The 23,549-nt window shown below is 42.5% G+C and overlaps 2 protein-coding genes across 3 annotated transcripts in view; one reads left to right on the forward strand and one right to left on the reverse strand.

The window, feature by feature from the left end:
• c2cd3 (C2 domain containing 3 centriole elongation regulator) overlaps positions 1–14,876 on the forward strand; it is a 107,692-nt gene extending 92,816 nt beyond the window's left edge. The window contains exons 32-33 of the mRNA XM_055636571.1: positions 1,228–1,336; positions 13,200–14,876. Of these exons, the coding sequence (XP_055492546.1) occupies positions 1,228–1,336; positions 13,200–13,337 (247 nt within the window). The 3' untranslated portion in view covers positions 13,338–14,876. The remainder of the gene's footprint in view (positions 1–1,227; positions 1,337–13,199) is intronic.
• Positions 14,877–19,368: 4,492 nt separating this feature from the next.
• The window catches only part of LOC129697873 (dicarboxylate carrier SLC25A8-like), a 33,705-nt gene continuing 29,524 nt past the window's right edge, over positions 19,369–23,549 (reverse strand). For both annotated transcript variants that reach the window (XM_055636573.1, XM_055636572.1), the window contains one exon: positions 19,369–23,400. In XM_055636573.1, the coding sequence (XP_055492548.1) occupies positions 23,289–23,400 (112 nt within the window). In that variant the 3' untranslated portion in view covers positions 19,369–23,288. The remainder of the gene's footprint in view (positions 23,401–23,549) is intronic.

Here is a 23,549-nt window from a genome sequence, read left to right on the forward strand (position 1 = left end):
AGAATTCTCTACTTCAGTGACCAATGGAGGTCTGAGTCATTAAATATATGTTTTAAATGGAGATAATGAACAGTATAACAAAGAATGGAGTCAAGGAGTATGGTGAGAGAGAGAGGGCAGGAAAGGAGTGTTGAGCAAGATTGGATCAGCCATGATCTTTTTAAATGACAAAGAGGGCTATCCTTTTTCTTATCTTATCCTGTACACGTGTTACATAGCATGCTTTTTTTCAATTATCATCCTATCAAATCCTTCCTTGGCCACATTTCATTAACTTCTTCCAACCTAGTGCCTCTCTGATACATTTGTTTCTTCAGTTCAGGCTCTTATCTGCAATTCCAATCATTCAGTAATGACCGTTGTTCCTTCAGGCCTAAAGTTTAGTTTTGTTTAGAGATACAGCATGGAAACAGTCCCTTCGGCCCACCGAATACATGCCAACCAACAATCACCCACTCAATAGTTCTAGCCTACAGCTAGGAATAATTAACAAAGCAAATTAACCTACTAACCTGCACGTCTGTGGAATGTGGAAAAAAGACAGCACCCGTTGTCGGGATTGAACTCTGGTCTCTGGAGCTATAAGGCAGCAACTCTGCCACTGTGCCGCCCCTCCATATTCCAGTAACTTCTTCTAGCCTTGTGCTTCTCTGATCTATTTGTAATTCTTCAGTTCGGGTTCTTATTATCTGTAATTTTCATAATTAAAAAATACTGTTATTCCTACAGGCTTAAAGTGAGGTGACCCTTATCGATAAGCTTTTATCTTTCAAACTCAATTATTTTTTCCCTTTTCTTTAAGCCTCTCTTTTGAATTCTGCCCAATTAAATCCTTCCTTGTTTTACAGCCGAGTTCCATTTCATAATATACATGTGAAGTTCCTTCAGAAATTTAGCCATAATATATAATACAAGTTATTTTGGGTACTGTTTGAAGCGCAGATGAAGTTTTAATTGATTACATTTCTTGTGTCACTTTCCTCGCCGATTGATTATAATTTATGACCTTGATACAAACTATTTTAAAATATTTTAGTGTCACCTATATTTTCAATTTCTGATTTGTGAGAGTAACTACATTATTGAGATTGTTTGCAAAGGACCATGTTAAAAAATAATCATGTCCAGTTTAATTATATTGCTTTGGGCAAACTGGAATGGGTATCACAAAGAAATTGTACTTCTGAACATTCACCAATGGCAATAATCTTTAACGTTTTTATTCAGACCCGATCCAGTTATAATTCCAAACTTCTTTCTCCCTCCAAGTCATTTGGAAGCCTCAATGAGAAAACTAAATGTTCGACATTCATTTCATACACCGGCAGCAGATCCTGTAAGTTTTAATATTTCCTTTGCATTGGTTGCACTGCTCAAAAAGTACCTTGTAATTTGTTGACAACTCAACAATTTTATGTATTTAATACATGGTAACATTTATGGTGGTTTAAATGGGCAATTACTTGTGGACACATAATTAAGGAAGCTTTTCTCTATGTATGCACAAGGTTGCGTAATGATTACAAAATGATTTTAACATCTCCAACAAGCAGCAAAGTCTCACGTACCTAACTATTAATCAGGATCATAGGACATTTGTTTGCAAACAATAATGGGCAACACATTTTGGCATTTCCCAAATTTCTACTGATGTAACTGATGATTGATTGTGTGCATTGCAATCCACATGGAACATTGCCTGCAGTCGCAAAGCAAAAAAAGCCACTAGCTGGTTAGAATTAGGAAACCCTAGTCACGTCTACACCAGGCAAGTATACCCATCAAAGTTAATGGGTCAATAAAGATCTGAGAGGAGCCACTAATCTTTCATTGCAGATGTGCAAGATATATTCCCTATGTTCCCATTGAGTAAGCAAAATGAATATAGAAACAATAATCACTGGAAATATTTTACAGGTTAGACACCATTAGTGGAGATGCAAAAATACTAATATTTCAGGGCAATGACCATCCATCAGAACTCAAAAATGTTAGCACAGGAGCTATTTATGACCACAGAGAAAGTGGAGAGAGTAAGATTATGCTGCCAGATTCTTTTAAACATAAAATAAGTACTCTGCGGAACAAAAACAGAAAATGCTGAAAGTGTCCAAAAAATGAAGCAGTGTCAAAGGGGAGAGAAACGTTAAGGATCCTTTATCCAAACTGGAGGGGAAATGGAGAAAACAATACAAAACAAGTTGTAGAGAGGGAGAAATTGTGTGAACAGTGAACCAGGCTGTCATGGAGGGAGTGATCTCTTTAGAATCCAGTGTGAGGCAAAAGTGGAGATGGAATCCCACTGGAGGTGGAGAAATTATGGAGGATGGCCTGTCCAATGCGGAGGCTGTGGGGTGGAAAATGAAGGAAAGGGAAACTCCATTTGTGATCCGACTCGGAGGAGGGCAGAAACCAGAAGTCCAGACATTGTTGAGAGTCCTGTCAACTATGTTTACAACAAAACCACAATTAAGGAACAAGCTGCTGAAAGCCTCATTATCAATACAGATGCAATGAACACACATAAATTGTGAGGATGAAATAACGTGCTTACAGGAAACTAGGTCGGAGCAGAGATAGTTTGATGGCAGCCTGGGGGGGGGGGGGGGGGGGCACAGTCGCACAGCTGGTAGAGCTGCTGTTTCACTGGGCCAGAGATGTGGGTTTGATCCAAACCTCCAGTACTGTCTGTGTGGAGTTTGCACGTTCTCCCTATGATTGCGTGGGGTTCCTCCAGGTACTCCAGTTTCCTCCCATATCCCAAAGATATGCTAGTCTGGTAGGTTAATTGGCTTCTGCATTGTCCCTGGAGTGAAGAGCGAGGATGAGAAAGTGGGATAACATAGAACAAGTATGAATGGGTGAGTGATGTAGTTGTGGACAAAGGACCTGTTTCCTTGCTGTATTGCTAAAACAAAAACTATAACCTGGCCCCTGAGAATGATGTGAAAAAAGAGAAGAGACTGATTTGGACCTTGTGAAAATGTTACAAGAGTGGAAATCTGCAGCAAAAGCTATGAAATGTTTCAATTCTATAAGAAATGCAAAATGCAGCACCAATTAATCTGACAGGTATTGAGAAAAGAGATAAAGGAGGGGGGTGTAAATGCATCCCATGCACGTTCTCATGGTTACATCTATAACTTGGAGAAAATCAATGGAATTAAAGGACATATTGTTCAGTCTCAAGTTCAGTCTGCAAAGTAGAGTGGTTTTGGATGGTATATGTTTTTCCCTACGTTCAAGGAAGAATTGAAAGGGGACCTCATTGAAACATCCAGAATAGTGAAAGGCTTGCATAGAGTGGATGTGGAGAGGATGTTTCCAATTGTGGGAGCGTCTAGGACTAGAGGTCATAGCCTCAGAATTAAAGGACGTCTTTTTGGAAAGAGATGAGGAGAAATTTCTGTAGTCAGAAGGTGGTGAATCTATGGAATTCTTTGTCACAGAAGGCTTTGGAGGCTAAGTGGATATTTTCATGGCAGAGCTAGATAGTCTTGATTAGTACAGGTGTCAGAGGTTATTGGGCGAAGGCAGGAGAATGGGGTTAGGAGGGAGAGATAGATCAGCCATGATTGAATGGCGGAGTAGACTTGATGGGCTGAATGGCCTAATTTTACTCCTATCACTTATGACCATATGACTCTAAGACGGTCCTCTTGTAGGATTTAAGTAAAGGCCATCCCTGTGTTTCAGCAGTAATGGAAATTTCCCCTTGCAGAGTTTACAAACCACTACCTAAAATTCTGAGATACAAAATAAAATGTGCTCTGATGGAATTTACATGGGCGGGGTAGTTGTGCCTGGGTACCTTCCCCTGCAACCGCAGGATATGTAACAGATGTCCCATTACCCCCTTTCTCACGTCCATCCAGGGACCGCAGCAGTCCTCGGGTAAGACAGAAGTTCAGCTACTCTAACCTCATCTTCTCTAACCTCATCCACTGCGTCTGGTGTTCCCAATGTGGCCTCCTTTACATAGGCGAGACCAAATTATGCAAAACATGAATATAATCAAGTCACACGCAGTATAACAGGTCGTGCAAAGAGAAAAATACCAGAGTGCAGAATATAGTGTAAAACTATTATAATGTTACAGTTACAGAGAAAGTGCAGATAACACTAAAGTACAAGGCCCTCAATGAGGTGGGTTGGAAGATTGGGACTGCACCCTAGCTTATGGGAGGACTGTTCTGTAGTCTGATAACATCAGGGAAAACATATCCATTGTCTGCAGGTTTTCTGATAAAAGAATGTACATTTAAATTAAGAATATAAATTCATTTAAAGCTACCAAATAATGAAAGGCCTATATAAAGTGGATGTGGAGAGGATGTTTCCAATAGCAGGAGAATCTAGGACCAGATGGCATAACCTCTGAATTAAAGGACGTACTTTTAGAATTGTGATGAGGAGGAATTTCTTTGCCAGAGGATGATGAAAGTGAAATTAATTACCACAGAAGGCAGTGGAGGTCAAGTCATTGGGTATTTTTAAAGCGAAGATTGATAGGTTACTGATTAGTAAGGGAGACAAAGGTTATGTTGAGAAGGCAGGAGAATGAGATGAGAAAAAACTTTTTCACCCAGAGAGTTGTGAATTTATGGAATTCCCTGCCACAGAGGGCAGTGGAGGCCAAGTCACTGGATGGATTTAAGAGGGAGTTAGATAGAGCTCTAGGGGCTTATGGAGTCGAGGGATGTGGGGAGAAGGCAGGCACGGGTTATTGATAGGGGACGATCAGCCATGATCACAATGAATGGCGGTGTTGACTCGAAGGGCCAAATGGCCTCCTCCTGCACCTATTTTCTATGTTTCTATTTTTCTAATGGGGAGCAGACTTGATGGACTGAATGGGCTAATTCTGCTCATATGTCTTCTGATCATTTAAATGAGTGGACAAACATCTAGCAAATGGCAAATGATATGGAAAATGGGAAATTAACATTTTAGAAGGAAAAAAAAAATCTAAATGAAATTCCTGAAGCCCTTCTACGTACTCCGTAATACCTTTTCAAAGAAAAAGGTTAATTTGTGTGTGTCGTATTAATAGAATATATCCAATCGTCTGGAAAATCTGCTGGTCTGGCACAATCAATATCCCATATGTGCCAGATTAATGGTGTTTTACTGTATATCTAAAACTTGTGTTTTGTTCACCGAGTTTATACAAACTTTGTAGCTTTAAGCATGTTCAATCTGATATACAGGTAACAAGAATGTTGACAGAACAGGGCAAAAGTAGTCTGTTGGACCAGTTTAGAGAGATCGGAGCAGAATTTCCAATATGATTATTAATCGAAATGGCCTTTGTCAAGAGATTGCATGGCTCTCAGAATAGTAGGAACTTAATATGTTGAGATGTCCAAGACTTCAGTTGTGTACACAGCTTTGAATGATGGAAAGATCTTTACCTCTAAATTATTTTACAGAAGCAGATACAACTTGCAAACATTTGAGGGAAATTAAAAAAAATAATAGGCACATCCTTTTCCAACCAAGGTTTTATTTTAACATTTCCTTATCCGTATTTCATCTTGCACAAATAAACATCTGAGCATTGGGGATTAAGAAACATGTTTGTCAAGAGTAAACTAAATTACGTGTTCAAAAATAACCTGGTATTTTATGCCTCATGGATCTCTCTCTGTTTCAGGGAAAGATTATCTACAGTCATTACATAACCAGTTTCTTATTACAGGTTAGATACACAATGTTCTGCTTGTCCTGTTTATTCCATTCTGGCAGCCCTGAAGGCGCTCTGTGGCAATAATCTAATTATGAACATGCACGGCAATTTTAGCATGCATCTTTACAGGATTTTTAACTTTTATATTTATTGATGTGATATGTTCCTGTCAAACTTTTTTTTTGTTTACTTGTAATGGCAGGGTGTTTCTAAAGCAAGCATTCGACCCTTACATATGATCCATTATTTCTGGTTTAACAGCTGATCCGAGGCATAATGGTACAACAGCTGGTCTATGCAACCCTGAGGCGAGAGACAATAAGTCCAATAAAACCTGATTACACTCATATTACCTACTCGGTGTTTTGGCAGGTTCAAGTTTTGGTTCACAGGATGTACCCAGCAGTAACACAGCAACACCACTGAGATCAAAAATTGAAACCAATGCTGATGCTGTGACCTTTGTGCGTATGTCATTGAGTGGTGCAGCACAGAAGCAGGCACTTCGGCACATCGCATCCATGCCAACCTTTCTGCCCATCTCCCCTGATCTCATTTGCCCAAACTAGGACTATATCTTATAGAAACAAAGGACTGCAGATGCTGGTTAAAACACAAGAGGACACAAAGAACTGGAGTAACTCAGCAGGTCAGGCAGCATCTCTGTAAAACATGGATAGGCGACATTTCGGGTTGAAACCCTTCTTCAGATATATATAATAGTAATTTTGCCACGTAAACAATTACCTCTTGATTTATTGTTGAAAGGATTGAAAATCTGGTGGAAATATGAACCAGACAGGTTCCTTTCAGTTGATAGCGACAGGCTGAGGTTATTTTGCTGTCCCTTGTGCTCCAGCTCTACTCTTCATATTTCAATTTCCAAGCACGTCACATTTTCTTCCTAATTTATTTCAATTGCTGCACTGGTTCTTAAACTCAACTTTCTTGCTCCTACACCTTTCCTTTAATTCTGTATATTTCAATTAGCAAAAATCATTAGATCACCCTACTTAAAATTTAAGATACATTGTAAAAAACACCGCTCCCCCATTAATAATCCTTCCCTTTCTCGCCTGAATCTTTCTCTTGCTCGCCCATCAGTTCAGTGATACCTCCTCATGGACCCATGTTGGACTTCTACCTTCTCTGGACATTTTTATTTCCAACTGCTGAGGCAACATCAAGTCCTCTCAACTTCTCCACTCCACTTCTCCACCCGGAGTATTGTGTGCAGTTTTGGTCTCCAAATTTGAGGAAGGACATTCTTGCTATTGAGGGAGTGCAGCGTAGGTTCACAGAGTTAATTCCCGGGATGGCGCGTCTGTCATATGTTGATAGAATGGAGCGGCTGGGTTTGTATACTCTGAAATTTAGAAGGATGAGAGGGTATTTTATTGAAAAATATAGGATTATTAATGGTTTGGACACGCTAGAGGCAGGAAACGTGTTCCCGATGTTGGGGATAGTTTAGAACCAGGGACCATAGTTTAAGAATAAGGGGGAAAGCCATTTAGAACGGAGATGAGGAAATACTTTTTCACACGGAGAGTTGTGAGTCTGGAATTTTCTGCCACAGGGCAGTGGAGGCCCGGTTCTCTGGATGCTTTCAAGAGAGAGTTAGATGGGGCTCTTAAAGATAGCAGTCAGGGGATATGGGGAGAAGGCAGGAATGGGGTACTGATTGTGGATGATCAGCCATGATCAAATTGAATGGCTCGAAGGGCCGAATGGCCTACTCCTGCACCTATTGCCTATTGACTCTCATCCAACTAACATTGTTATTAAACCTGCCGTAAATAGTCTGATATTAGTCGCTGTAGTCTAGCAGGCTGGCCTCCACTGTAATATGACCAGGCGCCAGCACTCGGGCATCTCCTCACACCTACCCCTTGACCATGGCCCCAAAGATGAATACTGGGCCATGCTCTCCCAGACTGCTACCGATCTCATCACCTCTGGCGATCTGCCCTCCATGGCCTCCAACCTTATTGTTCCCCAGTACTGCCTTCCCAAAATCCACAAACAGAACAGACCCATTGCTTCTGCAAAACACATCTCTAAATACCTTGATTCCATCCTATAGCCCCCTTTTCCAGTTCCTCCTGACCATCCGAGACACCTCACAGAAGATAGATACAAAATGCTGGAGTAACACAGGGGGTCAGACAGCAACTCTGGAGAAAAGGACTCAACTCCAACTCTTCAATAGGTTTCAATTTATGAAGCCCCCATTGCCTCATCTGTACCATGTCACTTTACACCATCCCCCACCAGGAGGCTACTCCAGCATGTCTATCCTCTAGCTCTTTCTTGAATCAGTTTCCCTCTATTAACATTCTTCTCTGCCTGGTGAAACCGCTCCTCACCCTCAACAGTTTCTCTTTCGACTCCTCTCACTTTCTCCAAGTTAGAAGTATAGCCATGGGCCGTGCCAATGCATGCCTTTTCGTTAGTTATGTCAAGCAGTCTTTTCCCCAAATGTATACTAGCACCATCCCACAACTCTTTCTCTGCTACTGAAGACTGCATTAGGGTGTTATAAAACGTGATGATTTCATTAACTTTACCACTAACTTCCACATTGCCCTCAAATTCATTTGAACTACAACACCTCTCTCCCCTTTCTTGATCTCTTTGTCTCAATCACAAAGGGCTGCCTATCAACTGACGTCCATTGCAAGCCTACTGATTCCCAGTAATCTGGACTGCACCTCCTCTTACCCTGCCTCTTGCAAAGAAGCTTTGCCCTGCTCGCAATTCCTCCGTCTCTGTTGCACCTGCTCCCAAGATGAGGCTTTCCATTGCAGGACATCCGAGATGTCCTCTTTCTTTAATAAATGTGGTTTCCCCCCTGCTACCATAGATGGCTCCCTCGCCCATGGCTCCTGTGTGTCCCATAATTCGGCTCCCGCTCCCCCCACTCCGAGACGGAGCAAGGATAGAGTTCCCCTGGTTCTCACTTTTCACCCCACCAGCCTCTGCATCCAACACATCATTCTCTGATTTTTCCACCGCCTACAACATGATCCCACCACCAGTCACCTCATTCCATCCCCACCCCTTTCTGCCTTTTGTGGAGACCGCTCCTTATGCAATTCCTTGGTTAGCTCATCCCCTTCCACCAAAAGCACCTCCTCCAAACCCCAGGTACTTTCCCCTGCAACTGCAGAAGTTGTAAAATCTGCCCTAATACCCCCTCCCTCACAGCCATCCTTGGGCCCCGGAAGCCCTTCCTAGTGCACCTCCTCTAGCCTCATCTACTACACCCGTTGGTCCCAATATGGTCTTTTCATGAGCGAGACTAAGCATAGAATCAGTAACCATTTCTCCAAACACTTCTGCTTCATCCCCGAGGACTACTGGATCTCCCAGATGCGAACCATTTTATCTCCCCTCCCTGTTCCCATACTAACCTTTCTGTTCTGGGCCTCTTCTACAATACAATTTATTTGTTGTCATTTGAACCTCATTGAGGTTCAAACGAAATTTGGTTTCTGTAGTCATACACACAAGAAAAAGAACCAAGACACAACACAATTTACACAAACATCCATCACAGTGAATCTCCTCCTGACTGTGATGGAAGGCAAAGTCTTATCTCTCCCCTGCACTCCTCATTCTCCTCCCGATGTCAGAGTCAAAGCCCTCGGCGGGCGATGGTAAGTGTCCCACGTCCATTAAAACTGCGCCGGGCGATGTAAGGCCGCGCTCCGGGTCTTGATGTTGGAGCCCTCGGCGGACGCTAGCAAGTCCCACGGCCGTTAAAGCCGCGCCGGGCGATGTAAGGCCCCGCTCCAGGTCATCCTCAACCCCGCAACTAGGGCGGGAGAAGTCGCCGTTGCGGAAGCCCCGAAAAGTGGTCTCCCAGCAGGGACCCGCGGGCTCCCGGTGTTACCGTCCACCAGACCTGCGGTTGGAGCCTCCGAATCTCTGGGGTCGGGTCGCAGCAGCTCGCCACCACAGCTTCTCCCGCTCCGAACTCGGCCAGCTCCGTGATGGTGGGTAAGTCCGCAGATCCGTGACTGGAGCCCCATGTCGTTCCGGTTGGAGGCCGCTCCATGGTGCTAGGCCCCAACGACAACGGAGACACGACAGAGAAATGTTCTCCGTGCAGGGGAAAGATTTTAAAAGTTTCCCCACCCCCCGTCCCCACACACATACCCAGTTAAAAAAAAAACACTTTAAACTACATTCAAACGAGACACAACAACAAAAAAAAGACAGACTGCAGAGGCCGCTGCGACTCTTCTGTTGTCGGAGTGAGGCCATACGCAAATTGGAGGAACAGCACTTCAATAGCTTACAACCCAGTGGTATGAATATCAAATTCTCCAATTTTAGGTAACTAATCAAACATCCTTCTTTGAAGCCCTCTCCCCCGACCTCTTCTCTGTGTGCCACCTGGGCTCAAACCTACCCCTCCACTTCTATCAGCATTCCTTCCTCTGGCTTTGCAATTCACATCTCTTCTATCCTTATCTCACACCTTTTGTCTTTTCACCTCAGCCCTTTGTCCAACCATCTGTTTTTTAAAAAAATCCCCCTCGCCTGTATCTGCTTATCACTTGCCAGACTTTGTCCTGCCCTTCCTCTCTCCCAGCTTTCTCCCACACCCCGTCCCCTACAACAATCAGTTTTAAGTGTCCCGATCCAGACCGTCACCTATTCATGTTCTCCAGAGGTGGGGCTTGACCTGCTGAGTTATTCCAGTACTTTGTCTTTTTTTACTTTACTGATGATGTCCCTTGATTCACTATGAGCTGCATTGAAGAGTATCCGCTGCTATTGGAAAAAAAACTGAAGAAAATCTTTGTAATATTGTTATAAGCAACCAATGTGACAAAAGCACTTTGATCAATGAATGAAGTGTAGCCGGATAGCATCCTGAGTATGCTGGTTGAGGTGATGGATAATCAAGAGTATTATATTTTCATTACTTTTAAGATTCTGTTCATAGCTTGATCACACTAGTAGCGGTAAATTAATAATCTATGTGACACTTGTATTTAAATATTGACTTCAATATTTGGTAATCGCGAGCAACTCACAAAAGTAGTTTCTGGCCATTTTTATTAAAATGTTTTGTGCTAATATGCAATAAAATCAAAATTCCTAATTTAATTCATACACTTGCCACTGAGCAATTGACCGCAATTGAAAATGAAAGGATTCAATTTTCCAGATAAGTCTCCAGGTCCGGACAGGATATTCCCTAGGACATTGAGGGAAGTTAGTGTAGAAATAGCAGGGGCTATGGCAGAAATATTTCAAGTGTCATTAGAAACGGGAATAGTGCCGGGGGATTGGCGTACTGCGCATGTCGTTCCATTGTTTAAAAAGGGGTCTAAGAGTAAACCTAGCAATTATAGACCTGTTAGTTTGACGTCAGTGGTGGGCAAATTAATGGAAAGAATACTTAGAGATAATATATATAAGCATCTGGATAAACAGGGTCTGATTAGGAACAGTCAACATGGATTTGTGCCTGGAAGGTCATGTTTGACTAATCTTCTTGATTTTTTGAAGATGTTACTCGGGAAATTGATGAGGGTAAAGCAGTGGATGTTGTGTATATGGACTTCAGTAAGGCCTTTGACAAGGTTCCTCGTGGAAGGTTGGTTAAGAAGGTTCAATGGTTGGGTATTAATGGTGGAGTAGCAAGATGGATTCAACAGTGGCTGAATGGGAGATGCCAGAGAGTAATGGTGGATGGTTGTTTGTCAGGTTGGAGGCCAGTGACGAGTGGGGTGCCACAGGGATCTGTGTTGGGTCCACTGTTGTTTGTCATGTACATCAATGATCTGGATGATGGTGTGGTAAATTGGATTAGTAAGTATGCAGGTGATACTAAGATAGGTGGGGTTGCGGGTAATGAAGTAGTGTTTCAAAGTCTACAGAGAGATTTATGCCAGTTGGAAGAGTGGGCTGAAAGATGGCAGATGGAGTTTAATGCTGATAAGTGTGAGGTGCTACATCTTGGCAGGACAAATCAAAATAGGACGTACATGGTAAATGGTAGGGAATTGAAGAATGTAGGTTAACAGAGGGATCTGGGAATAACTGTGCACAGTTCCCTGAAAGTGGAATCTCATGTAGATAGGGTGGTAAAGAAAGCTTTTGGTGTGCTGGCCTTTATAAATCAGAGCATTGAGTATAGAAGTTGGGATGTAATGTTAAAATTGTACAAGGCATTGGTGAGGCCAATTCTGGAGTATGGTGTACATTTTTTGGTCGCCTAATTATAGGAAGGATGTCAACAAAATAGAGAGAGTACAGAGGAGATTTACTAGAATGTTGCCTGGGTTTCAGCAACTAAGTTACAGAGAAAGGTTGAACAAGTTAGGGCTTTATTCTTTGGAGCGCAGAAGGTTAAGGGGGGACTTGATAGAGGTGTTTAAAATGATGAGAGGGATAGACAGAGTTGACATGGAAAAGCTTTTCCCACTGAGAGTAGGGAAGATTCAAACAAGGGGACATGACTTGAGAATTAAGGGACTGAAGTTTAGGGGTAACATGAGGGGGAACTTCTTCACTCAGAGAGTGGTGGCTGTGTGGAATGAGCTTCCAGTGAAGGTGGTGGAGGCAGGTTCGTTTTTATCATTTAAAAATAAATTGGATAGTTATATGGACGGGAAGGGAATGGAAGGTTATGGTCTGAGCGCAGGTATATGGGACTAGGGGAGAATATGTGTTCGGCACGGACTAGAAGGGTCGAGATGGCCTGTTTCCGTGCTGTAATTGTTATATGGTTATTATATGGTTAATTTAATCATGAAGATTTTTACTAGGGTGTTTAATCCTACAACCTAATTTTGATCTAAAAAAAATAGCAAGATGGAATTTCAAGGGCTGCTGCTGGCTGTGAAACTCAAATCCAATTTTGATACAAAGATGATGAAATATGATTAAGTATTAATCCTACATCAACAAACAGGTTCGACTTAATCCAATGCTTTTAATGAACCAGTGTCTTTTCTCATTCAATGCATACCTGGCATAGTTTGTTGCAAAATATGTTTGGGTTGCCCATAATTCGAAGGGCAGAACTTGCTTTTTATCTAAAATAGATACTAAAGGCTGGATTAACTCAGCAGGACAGGCAGCATCTCTGGAGAGAAGGAATGGGTGACGTTACGGATCAAGATTTCCCTTTTATCTAATTTTGTTTCAGGGCTTTTCTAGGCAGAAAGTAGTTAGTCAACAGTTAGTACCAGTTTCAGCCAGGCCTTTTGAAATGTCATCAGTTGTTTGTTGACTGTAGCCAAACCTCTAAGGGCAGTCCGCTGACCACGAAATATTACAAGGGATGGAAATCCTGAATGCTGACTATTTGCTAGTTTCTGTTCTCTGAAATTCTGTCGAACTGCAGAAATTAACTAGTCATCTTCAGCTGCAAGTTTATATTGGACCAGATTGTTTTAAAAAGGTTAATTCAAAAAGTTCCAACTTTTGAGTTTCATTCTGAACCTTTCGAATATGTTTCCTAAATTACTTCTTTTCTCCCCAGAGGGAAATTCCAGCTCTGACTAGAGCTGCACGGCAGAGCAATCGACAAAAGCCCAGGTTAATCTCAAAAGAGTTATCGAAAGAAGAAACCGAAAGAATCGCCAAGATTTTTGCAGGACACTTTACAGAAAAACGCTGAAGTGATTTTTCACTTAAGATTATTTTAAAAGCCTAAAAGTGGGTTGAAGATTAGTATGCTGACAACAATTTAAACGCACTCGCGGTTGAACTTCTATCCAGATACAACATGGACGCTTCCCTAATAAAGTAATCCAGTTATCCCTGTTTACATTAACAAGGACAGATTCAACCCAGCCAATTATTTTTAATCATTGATGGAAGGAATCATTTTAAAAGCCTACATCATTTATACCCGAGATTTGGCGAGTGTCCAAGTAAATTCATGTGACTCTTGAGCTGTTTATGGCTGGACCTGAACAATGAGTACAGTAAAACAGATTACCCCATTCTGCAGATCATCTTTTGCTCCGGGGGAGTGGGGGCATTGTTAATTTGTGCGTATAGCTATCAGATACTGTTCCTTGTTTATTCAGCACGTTTGGTCCTTTTAGTCCTGTCTACCTCGTGCACAAATGCTTTAGCTGAGGTGAAAGTTTTGAGTTTGGCATTACCCATTGACATTCACATTCCTTGGCCCACAGCACTGTAAGTCATGTGCACAGCACTCCCAAAGAGGATGCTTTAGGGCAATGAAAAGCATTTGGTGTACATCTATCTGCAAGATGGTATCTTCTTCACAGTCTACTATATAAAGGATTGAAGTGATGGCGTGGCAATGATTCAGCACAATGTTTTCATTAGCTATTTGTAAGAAAATTATTTTTCTTTACTGATAGTCTGGTTTGCCTGATTAGGATAAGTGGTACAAATTTACTGAGGCAGTCTATTCACCCTTAACAACCAATGGTCATTGGATACTCTTAAGTTGCAGTAACATTGGTTTTGGAGGCTTGAGCTGGGAATAATCTCATTTGATTACAACATTTACAGCACTTATCATGTGTACGTGGACACTCAGCATTGGGGGATATCACTACAATAGCTTACATGATATTCTAATAATTTGATGCAAAGCAAAGAAAAAATAAACTCTTTAGAATATGACCATCCATTTTGTGGTAAAATGATCAGAGACCTGTAGGGGATAAATGTTTTATTCCAATTCCCAGTGTTGGTTTTGATTGAGGTTTGACTTACAGCAAAATTCAGACGATCTGAGCCAATGGATTTAGATCTTCAATGGATCCCATTTTCTTCAAACTTCCTTCTTAGCTGCAGTGTTTTTGGAATTCCACAATTTTTGGTCATGTTTGGAATGCCACTATTTTTATAGCTCCAACAAAATACAGAAATTGGACCAGTGGTAAACTGTTAAAAGTGCTTTTTTTCCCGAAATAAAGTTCAGTAATAATGTGAGAATCTTAAAAAAAAGACAGAAAGTGGAAAATAAAATAGAGCAGGACACCTGTGCAAATGCTTTTATACAAGTGAATAAAGAGTTGCATTGGTCGTAATGCGGGTAAATGTATTTTTGTATTTGTGTGAAATAAGTTAAATCTTGTATAATAGGTTACTAAACTTTAATATTTGTGTGTCAGAATTATGTTTTTTTTTTCAAATTATGTCAGAGTGCAGTAATAAATTATTTTTGAATGCATTACAATTGATTCTATTTGTGATATATTTTGGAGTGCACATGACTGCGGTGAATTTCCTCTCTGAGTTTGGGGGAAAAAAGCATTTGGAATGTCTCACTGCACCAGTTATTTTGCATTTGTGACATAGTTATTAATATCACAATTAATTGCAGTGACCACAATCTGACGCATTTTCAAAGTCCTGTCTACCACTGACATTGTTGTAGCTATAACATTTTTATTCGTGTGATAAAGGCAGTATTTACACCTGTTGAAAATTGCCCTTGTGAAAATGGTGGCAAATTGTATCTTGACCCACAACAATCTTCCCATTGAGGGTGGTCCCACAGTTCCAGGATTTAAAGCCAGTGTTGAAGAATTGAGTATGGTTTACATAGAAACATAGAAATTAGGTGCAGGAGTAGGCCATTCGGCCTTTCGAGCCTGCACTGCCATTCAATATGATCATGGCTGATCATCCAACTCAGTATCCCGTACCTGCCTTCTCTCCATACCCTCTGATCCCTTTAGCCACAAGGGCCACATCTAACTCCCACTTAAATATAGCCAATGAACTGGCCTCAACTACCTTCTGTAACAGAGAATTCCAGAGATTCACCAATCTCTGTGTGAAAAATGTTTTTCTCATCTCGGTCCTAAAAGATTTCCCCCTTATCCTTAAACTGTGACCCCTCCGTTAAGATCGTTGAAGCCGAGGGCTAAACCTGAACCCTGGTTCAGTGCAGTGACTCGTGCAGCACGACGGGAGTGTCGTAGAGCTGAGCGGAAGTGGAGGAAGGACAGGCTACAGGTTTCACTTCAAATTCTCAGGGACTGTTGGCGTCACTACCAAAACAGTGTTAAAAAGGCCAAGAGAGAGTACCTGTCTAAAATTATTGTGTCAAAGTGTAACAACCCTCGTGTGCTATTTGAAATCATTGACTCTGTTCTAAATGCCCCGCAGCCTGTCTGTCTGGAAGCTTCACCTGAAATGTGTAATGACTTCCTGCACTTTTTTGTTGTTAAGGTTGTTTCCTTAAGGGCTCACATTTCAGCACCTGCCTCTGACCCTTCTGTTTCGGTCCCTTGCCTGGTGGTATTCGACATGTTTGAGCCTGTGACTATATCGTATTTAAAGGATGTGGTTTCCCATATTAAGCCATCGGGTTCTCCTTGTGATGCGGTCCCTCCACATCTTTTTAAGGAGGTTTTCCCTAGTATAGGGCAGTCGGTTCTTACCATTATTAACAGCAGCTTGTGTTCTGGGGTTGTCCCCGTGAGTTTTAAACATACGGTAGTGCAACCACTACTTAAGAAACCTGGCCTGGATCAATCTGTTCTGGCCAATTTTAGACCCATCTCGAAATTGCCTTTTATTTCTAAATTACTGGAGTGAGTTGTTTATGCTCAGCTAAAACTATTCCTGGAGGAGCATGATATTCGGGAGATCTTCCAGTCTGGATTTAAAACCATGCACAGCACGGAGTCAGCATTGCTGAGGGTTTTTAACGACATCCTCCTGGCTAATGATTCTGGGGATTGTGTGGTTCTTGTCCTGCTGGACTTGTCTGCCGCCTTTGATACGGTGGACCATAATATCTTATTATCTCGGCTACAGCAGTTAGTGGGCATCTGCGGCAGTGCCCTGGGATGGTTCAGGTCCTATCTGGCGGGCAGAACCATGTGTGTTAGCCTTGCTGGGTTTGAATCCTCTTCCGCTCCCCTGTCATATGGGGTTCCACAGGGTTCGATTCTGGGGCCCCTGCTATTCTCGCTGTACATACTTCCTCTGGGTTCCATCCTTAGAAAGCATGGCATCTCTTTCCACTGTTATGCAGATGATACCCAGCTTTATTTGCCGCTGAGGGGGGAAGACGCCTTTTCTGTAAAATCGCTTCTGTCTTGTCTTGATGACATTAAGTCCTGGTTGGCCCTAAACTTTCTTGGATTTAATGAAAAGAAGACCGAGGTGATTTTATTTGATCCCAATGGCTGCCGTGAACCTCCATTCGTTGATTTAGGTCCATTGTCAAGGTACGTGAAGCCAACAGTTGTGAACCTGGGTTTTAGGATGGACAGTGACTTTAAATTAGATCGCCAAATATGCGCGGTGGTTAAGTCCAGCTTCTTTCACCAAAGGAAGCTGGCGAAGGTGAAGCCCATTCTCGAGCGGCAGCATTTTGAGACAGTAATCCATGCCTTTATTACATCTAGGCTGGATTACTGTAACGCGCTCTATTTTGGTGTTGCTCGTTCTTCACTGGCTCGTCTCCAGTTGGTTCAGAATGCTGCTGCTCGCCTTTTAACAGGGACTCGAAAGAGGGAGCACATATCGCCAATTCTGGCCTCCCTACACTGGCTCCCGGTGCACTTTCGAGTTCATTTTAAGATACTGTTATTTGTTTTTAAATCTCTGAATGGGCTCGCCCCTCCTTACCTCTCTGAGCTGCTCCACCCATACGCTCCTGCCCGGTCCCTCAGGTCAGCTGGTCAGCTGCTCCTGGAGGTACCGAGGTCTAGTCGGAGGCTCAGAGGGGATAGAGCCTTCTCTGTTGCTGCTCCGGCACTCTGGAACACCCTGCCGTTGCACATCAGACAGGCCCCCTCACTGTCCATCTTCAAATCCAGTGTTAAAACACATTTGTACTCCCTGGCTTTTGACCATGCCTGAGGCTTTGCTTCTGTTTGTGGTGTTTTTGATGTTTCTTTATTTTACATGTCTTTTCCTACTATTTCTTTTTATTGTTATTTTTGGTGTGTATTAACTTTTTTGTCAATGATTAGTGATGTACAGCACTTTGTTGCAGCTATGTTTGTTTTTAAAGTGCTCTATAAATAAAATTATTATTATTATTATTGTTCTGGACTTCCCCAACATCGGGAACAATCTTCCTGCATCTAGCCTGTCCAACCCCTTAAGAATTTTGTAAGTTTCTATGAGATCCCCCCTCAGTCTTCTAAATTCTAGCGAGTACAAGCCGAGTCTATCCAGTATGAGGAAGCATATGATGAAATTCGGAGGAGAAGCTGCAGGTTGTAGCTTTACAGTGCACCTGCTTTCCTTTCTCACATTTGACAGGTTAAGGTGTTCCATTACACTTCTGATCTCTAGATGATGAGAAGTAATTGGAGAGACAGGAGATGAAGCTCCCTCCAATGGTGGAGAAGACTGGGTTTGTTCTCCCTGGAATGTTGGAGACTGCGAGATGGCCTTTTTGAGGTATATAAAATTATGAAGGGGATAGAAATTTGTCGTTTTTCTTGTGTGGTAGTTCCAAACTAGAGTCGTGGTTTAAGATGACGGGGGAGAAACTTAAAGGAGATCTGAGGGGTACATTTTTCACACAGAAGATGGCTCTCAGGAGGTGATAGAGGTAGGTACAATGTTTAAAAGACAATTGGACAGGCACTTGGATAAGAAAGGAGTAGAGGGATGTGAGCCTAATGAGGACAAATGTACTGCACAACTCTGACTTTTTACCTTCTCCACTGGAGCTATTTGTGGATAGTTATTTCAAAGTAGCAGAGCAGGTTTATTAAGTGGGTACATCGCGTGATATCCCAGGCATTATAAATAGGTGCATAAAATACCAGAACAGAAAGTTGTGATAAATCTTTATAAAGCATAAATGAGTTATCATATTCAGTTCTGGGTGCCAAACGTTAGGAAGGTTGTGCACATTTGGAAGAGAATACAGATATTTAGATTTATCTAAATAATACTGAGGGGGGGGGATGTTAAAGATCTGTAATCAGATGGATAGAAAAGGAAAAGTAAGGTTTGTTTTTCTTGGAACAGAGATAATAAGTGAGTTCGGGATTCCGATTGCACATGCCAAGGTCGTAGGTCACACACGATAAACATTCCCGGCATCTTTGCTGCTGCATGAATACAGACCTGCGTTTCATCCACAGTCAGGATCAAACCCGGGTCTCCGGCGCTGTTGAATTGCTACGGGACCGTCCCCGTTCCCTTCCGAGTGTCCCATCCCTGTCCGGGGGCGGCCGGAGATGTCCGTGGTGACCCTGGACTGACGGGACTCAGACGGGTGGGGCCCCCCAGGCTTACAGCCAGCGCGGAGAAGAAGTGCTAACTCCAACTCAACTCTGCCTGTCCCGCTGGGTTCACCGACAGTCCTGGACTGACGGGACACCGGCCCGTTGCAGTGGCGGCCCAGGCTTACCAGCCAACGTGGAGAAGCAGCGCTAACTTCACTGGTCCGGGCCGGTGTCCTGTCAGTCCAGGGCTGTCGATGAACCTGGCGGGACAAGCCGAGTTGAGCTGGAGTTAGCAGGGTGACTTGGACAGGTTGGGTGAGTGGGCAGATGCATGGCAGATGCAGTTTAATGCGGATAAATGTGAGGTTATCCACTTTGGTAACAAAAACAGGAAGGCACATTATTATCTAAATGGTGTCAAGTTGAGAAAAGGGGAAGTACAACGGGATATGGGGGTCCTTGTTCATCAGCCAATGCAGGCATGCAGATACAGCAGGCAGTGAAGAAAGCGGATGGCATGTTGGCCTTCATAACAAGAGGAGTTGAGTATAGGAGCAAAGAGGTCCTTCAGCAGTTGTACAGGGCCCTAGTGAGACCACACCTGGAGCATTGTGTGCAGTTTTGGTCACCAAACTTGAGGAAGGACATACTTGCTATTGAGGGAGTGCAGGGTAGGTTCACAAGGTTAATTCCCAGGATGGCGGGACTGTCTTACGTTGAGAGAATGGAGTGGCTGGGCTTGCATACTCTGGAATTTAGAAGGATGAGAGGGTATCTTATTGAAGCATAAGATTATTAAGGGTTTGGACACGCTAGAGGCAGGAAACATGTTCCCGATGTTGGGGGAGTCCAGAACATGGGGCCACAGTTTCAGAATAAGGAGTAAGCCATTTAAAACAGAGATGAGGAAACACTATTTCTCACAGAGAGTGGTGAGCCTGTGGAATTCTCTGCCTCAGAGGGCGGTGGAGGCCGGTTCTCTGGATACTTTCAAGAGAGAGCTAGATAGGGCTCTTGAAGAAAGCGGAGTCAGGGGATATGGGGAGAAGGTAGGAATGGGGTACTGATTGTGGATCATCAGCCATGATCACATTGAATGGCTTGAAGGGCCTACTCCTGCACCTAGTGTCTATTACAGCTTTTTGTATAGATCATCTTAAAGTCATATTTGGTCTACTGCTGCTTTGAGTTAGATCATAATTATTGCCTTGCCTCATAAATGAGGTTATTTGACCTGGTTTGGAGGTCTGGAGCTAAATAGCCTCAACACTAAATTAGCACCACAATGATAGCAACAAGGACAATATCTTCCATATTTAAGCATGGACTGCAGGTACAATAATATACTTAACTAGAGTATCTAACTGACTTTGTACTTAGTGAGTTAGATACTGCAGTTATAAATATATTGGGAACGTGTGGCTGGTTTAATTTAACGGAATGTAAAAACTAGGATCTTTAGAATCTGCATAGTTCGTTAAAGATGGACTTAGACATAGCGTAGAAACAAAGAACTGCAGATGCTGTTTTATACCAAAGATAGACGCAAAGTGCTGGAATAATTCAGCGGGTCAGGCAGCATCTCTGGAGAAACATAGAAATTAGGTGCAGGAGTAGGCCATTCGGCCCTTCGAGCCTGCACCGCCATTCAATATGATCATGGCTGATCATCCAACTCAGTATCCTGTACCTGCCTTCTCTCCATACCCCCTGATCCCTTTAGCCACAAGGGCCACATCTAACTCCCTCTTAAATATAGCCAATGAACTAGCCTCAACTACCTTCTGTGGCAGAGAATTCCAGAGATTCACCACTCTCTGTGTGAAAAATGTTTTTTTCAACTCGGTGCTAAAAGATTTCCCCCTTATCCTTAAACTGTGACCCCTTGTTCTGGACTTCCCCAACATCGGGAACAATCTTCCTGCATCTAGCCTTTCCAACCCCTTAAGAATTTTGTAAGTTTCTATAAGATCCCCCCTCAATCTTCTAAATTCTAGCGAGTACAAGCCGAGTCTATCCAGTCTTTCTTCAGAAAAACGATGGGTGATGTTTCGGGGTGGGACCATTCATCAGGCATAGACTTTAATATAAAGGCTGTTTTGGTAAGAATATACAAAATACAACCTCTCATACATCATGTCACTGTATGAGACAGTCCGTTTCATGTGAACCAACTTGTAATGAGGTGTAATCAGGTGGGGCGAAGACAAGATAAATTACAATTTACACCGACATTTACATATTAACACCAAAAATGACATTATTTTCAGGATAGAGAAATAAGCCAGACTAAAAATCTTGCAGTTCAATTTATATAACAGATTCAGATTAGTTTCTTGCCACATACACCAAGGTGCAATGAAATTCCTTGACTGCATGAAGCTCATAAATAGCATACATGGTAAGGATAGATACAACAATACATGCAATGACAAATGTAAAACTGCAGAATGGTGCAAAAACTGTTGTACCATCTGAAGTCGTGCTGAAAAAAAAGAAGTAAAGTGCAATTAAGTAATAACCAAATGAGGTAGAGTCGAGAGTAAGAGGATGTGGCAACACGTCTAGAAAGGGGATGTGAAAGAGAAAGTCTGAAGAAGGGTCTCGACCCGAAACGCCACCCATTCCTTCTCTCCAGAGATGCTGCCTGTCCCGCTGAGTCACTCCAGCATTTTGTGTCTCCCTGAAAGAGATGATGTTCAGGAGACAGTGGGGAAGAAGCTATGTTTAAGTCTGGATATCCAGGCTTTCAAACTCCTGTAGAGACTGGAAGAGAAAAGGGGAACAGGCTAGGGTGGTGGACAATAATTCCAGCCTTCTTGACACAATGCACCGTGAAGATTGACTGCCTGAAAGGAAATGGCAAGCTTGTGATAGATGGGCTAGGCTGGGTAATATCAGGAGCAGAGCGGTTGCTATACCAGCCATGCATCCCGTCAGAATACTTTCTATAGCATATCTGTAACGGTTCAATAAAATCCTCACAGACGCATAAGAAAGTAAATTTGTCACTGTGCATTGTTGATCGCAGAATGTCTGTGGCAAAATTCTGCTTGTGGTGAAACAGTTGATAGCAAGATTCCATAGTGTGTTGCTTCCCTGGTGCTAGGGTCAAGAATGTTTTGAGAGTGGGTATGAGACATTCTGAGAGGGGAAAGTGAGAAGCCAAAGGTCATGGTCCACATTAGTACTATCGGCATCGGCAAGAAAAGAGATTAGATCCTACAAAATAAACATAGGGAGTTATGCAGAAGGTGAGAAAGCAGGTCTTTGAGGGTTGTAATCTCAGGATTCCTCCTTGTGCCACATAAGAAAGTGACTGCAGGATGGAGTGCTTTAGTTACTAGGACAATTGGCATCTCTTGGCCTGTGGTGACCTATGCAAGAGGGACAGCAGGAGGATCAATGTCCTTGTTAGGAGATTCACTGGTGAAATCAAACTAGTCTGGCAGGAGGAGGGCACCCAAAGTAGTAATGTAACAAATGAGAAAAATGAATGTAATAAAAGTTAGCAAAGCAAACCCAGTAGGCAGGACACAGAGCATGGGTAGCTGATAGGCTCATCTATATTCATTTTAATACAAAATGCCTCACTGATAAAGCAAAAAAACCCCAGAGCATAGGCTGTCACTTAGAATAGAAGCATAGAAAATAGGTGCAGGAGTAGGCCATTCGGCCCTTCAAGCCAGCACTGCCATTCAATATGATCATGGCTGATCATCCTAAATCAGTACCCCGTTCCTGATTACCAACATCGGGAACATTTTTCCTGCATCTAGCCTGTCCAATCCCTTAAAATTTTTATATGTTTCTATATGATCCCCTCTCACCCTTCTAAATTAGAGTAATTATGATATTATAGCTGCTACAGAAACATGGTAAGGAATGGGCAGCACAATGTTCTGGGATACTGATACTTCTAGCATAACCGAGGTGGAGATAAGAGAGGGGGGGGAGTTATACTGTTGATTGGGGAGACCATCAGGGGGCTACTCTGAGAGATATCCTGAAAGAGAGGTGGTGGAAGCAGGAACCGCAACAATATTTAACAGGCATCTAGACAGGTACTTCAGCGACCAACATTATGGAATTCATGCAGGCAAATGTGAACTATATAGATAAGCATGATAGTCATTAAGGTTGAAACACCCGTTTCATTGCAATGCAACGCTATGAAAATTATAACCATGTGATCACGTTTGCTTCGCAGGAAAATATATTCTAGAAATCATCATTCATCGCCATATAAAAACATAAAAGCTCTTTGTGTAAACAATTTTCAAAATCACCCGGTATGATAAACGTACATCACCACATCGACCTGCGACATGCTCACATTACAAATCCTTTCTTTAAAGATCCAAGACCTTAAAATCCATACACGATTTAAAGGGATTCAGTTTAAAACGTCTGCAAATGCAAGTACAGGATGGTCAAAGAGATTCACACGACTGCTTGGCCATCACCATTGCACGTTTCAACTGTTCATAGGTGACAAACATCACCACGTTCCATGAGCCCAGTCTCAGGAAGGAGGGAATGAATCTGTTGAGAAATGGAGAAAATTAGTTTGCAATTGTGATTCACTGAGAGCAATCTGTCCTACGCTAGCACCATAAAACCACCAGAGCCCCATGTTGTTGCAGAGGTTATGATGATCTACATGTTTTCTCGCCCCCCGTCCCCCTCTGCAC

This window comes from Leucoraja erinacea, chromosome 6 (genome assembly GCF_028641065.1).
Source record: "Leucoraja erinacea ecotype New England chromosome 6, Leri_hhj_1, whole genome shotgun sequence".
Classification (NCBI taxonomy): Eukaryota; Metazoa; Chordata; class Chondrichthyes; order Rajiformes; family Rajidae; genus Leucoraja; species Leucoraja erinaceus.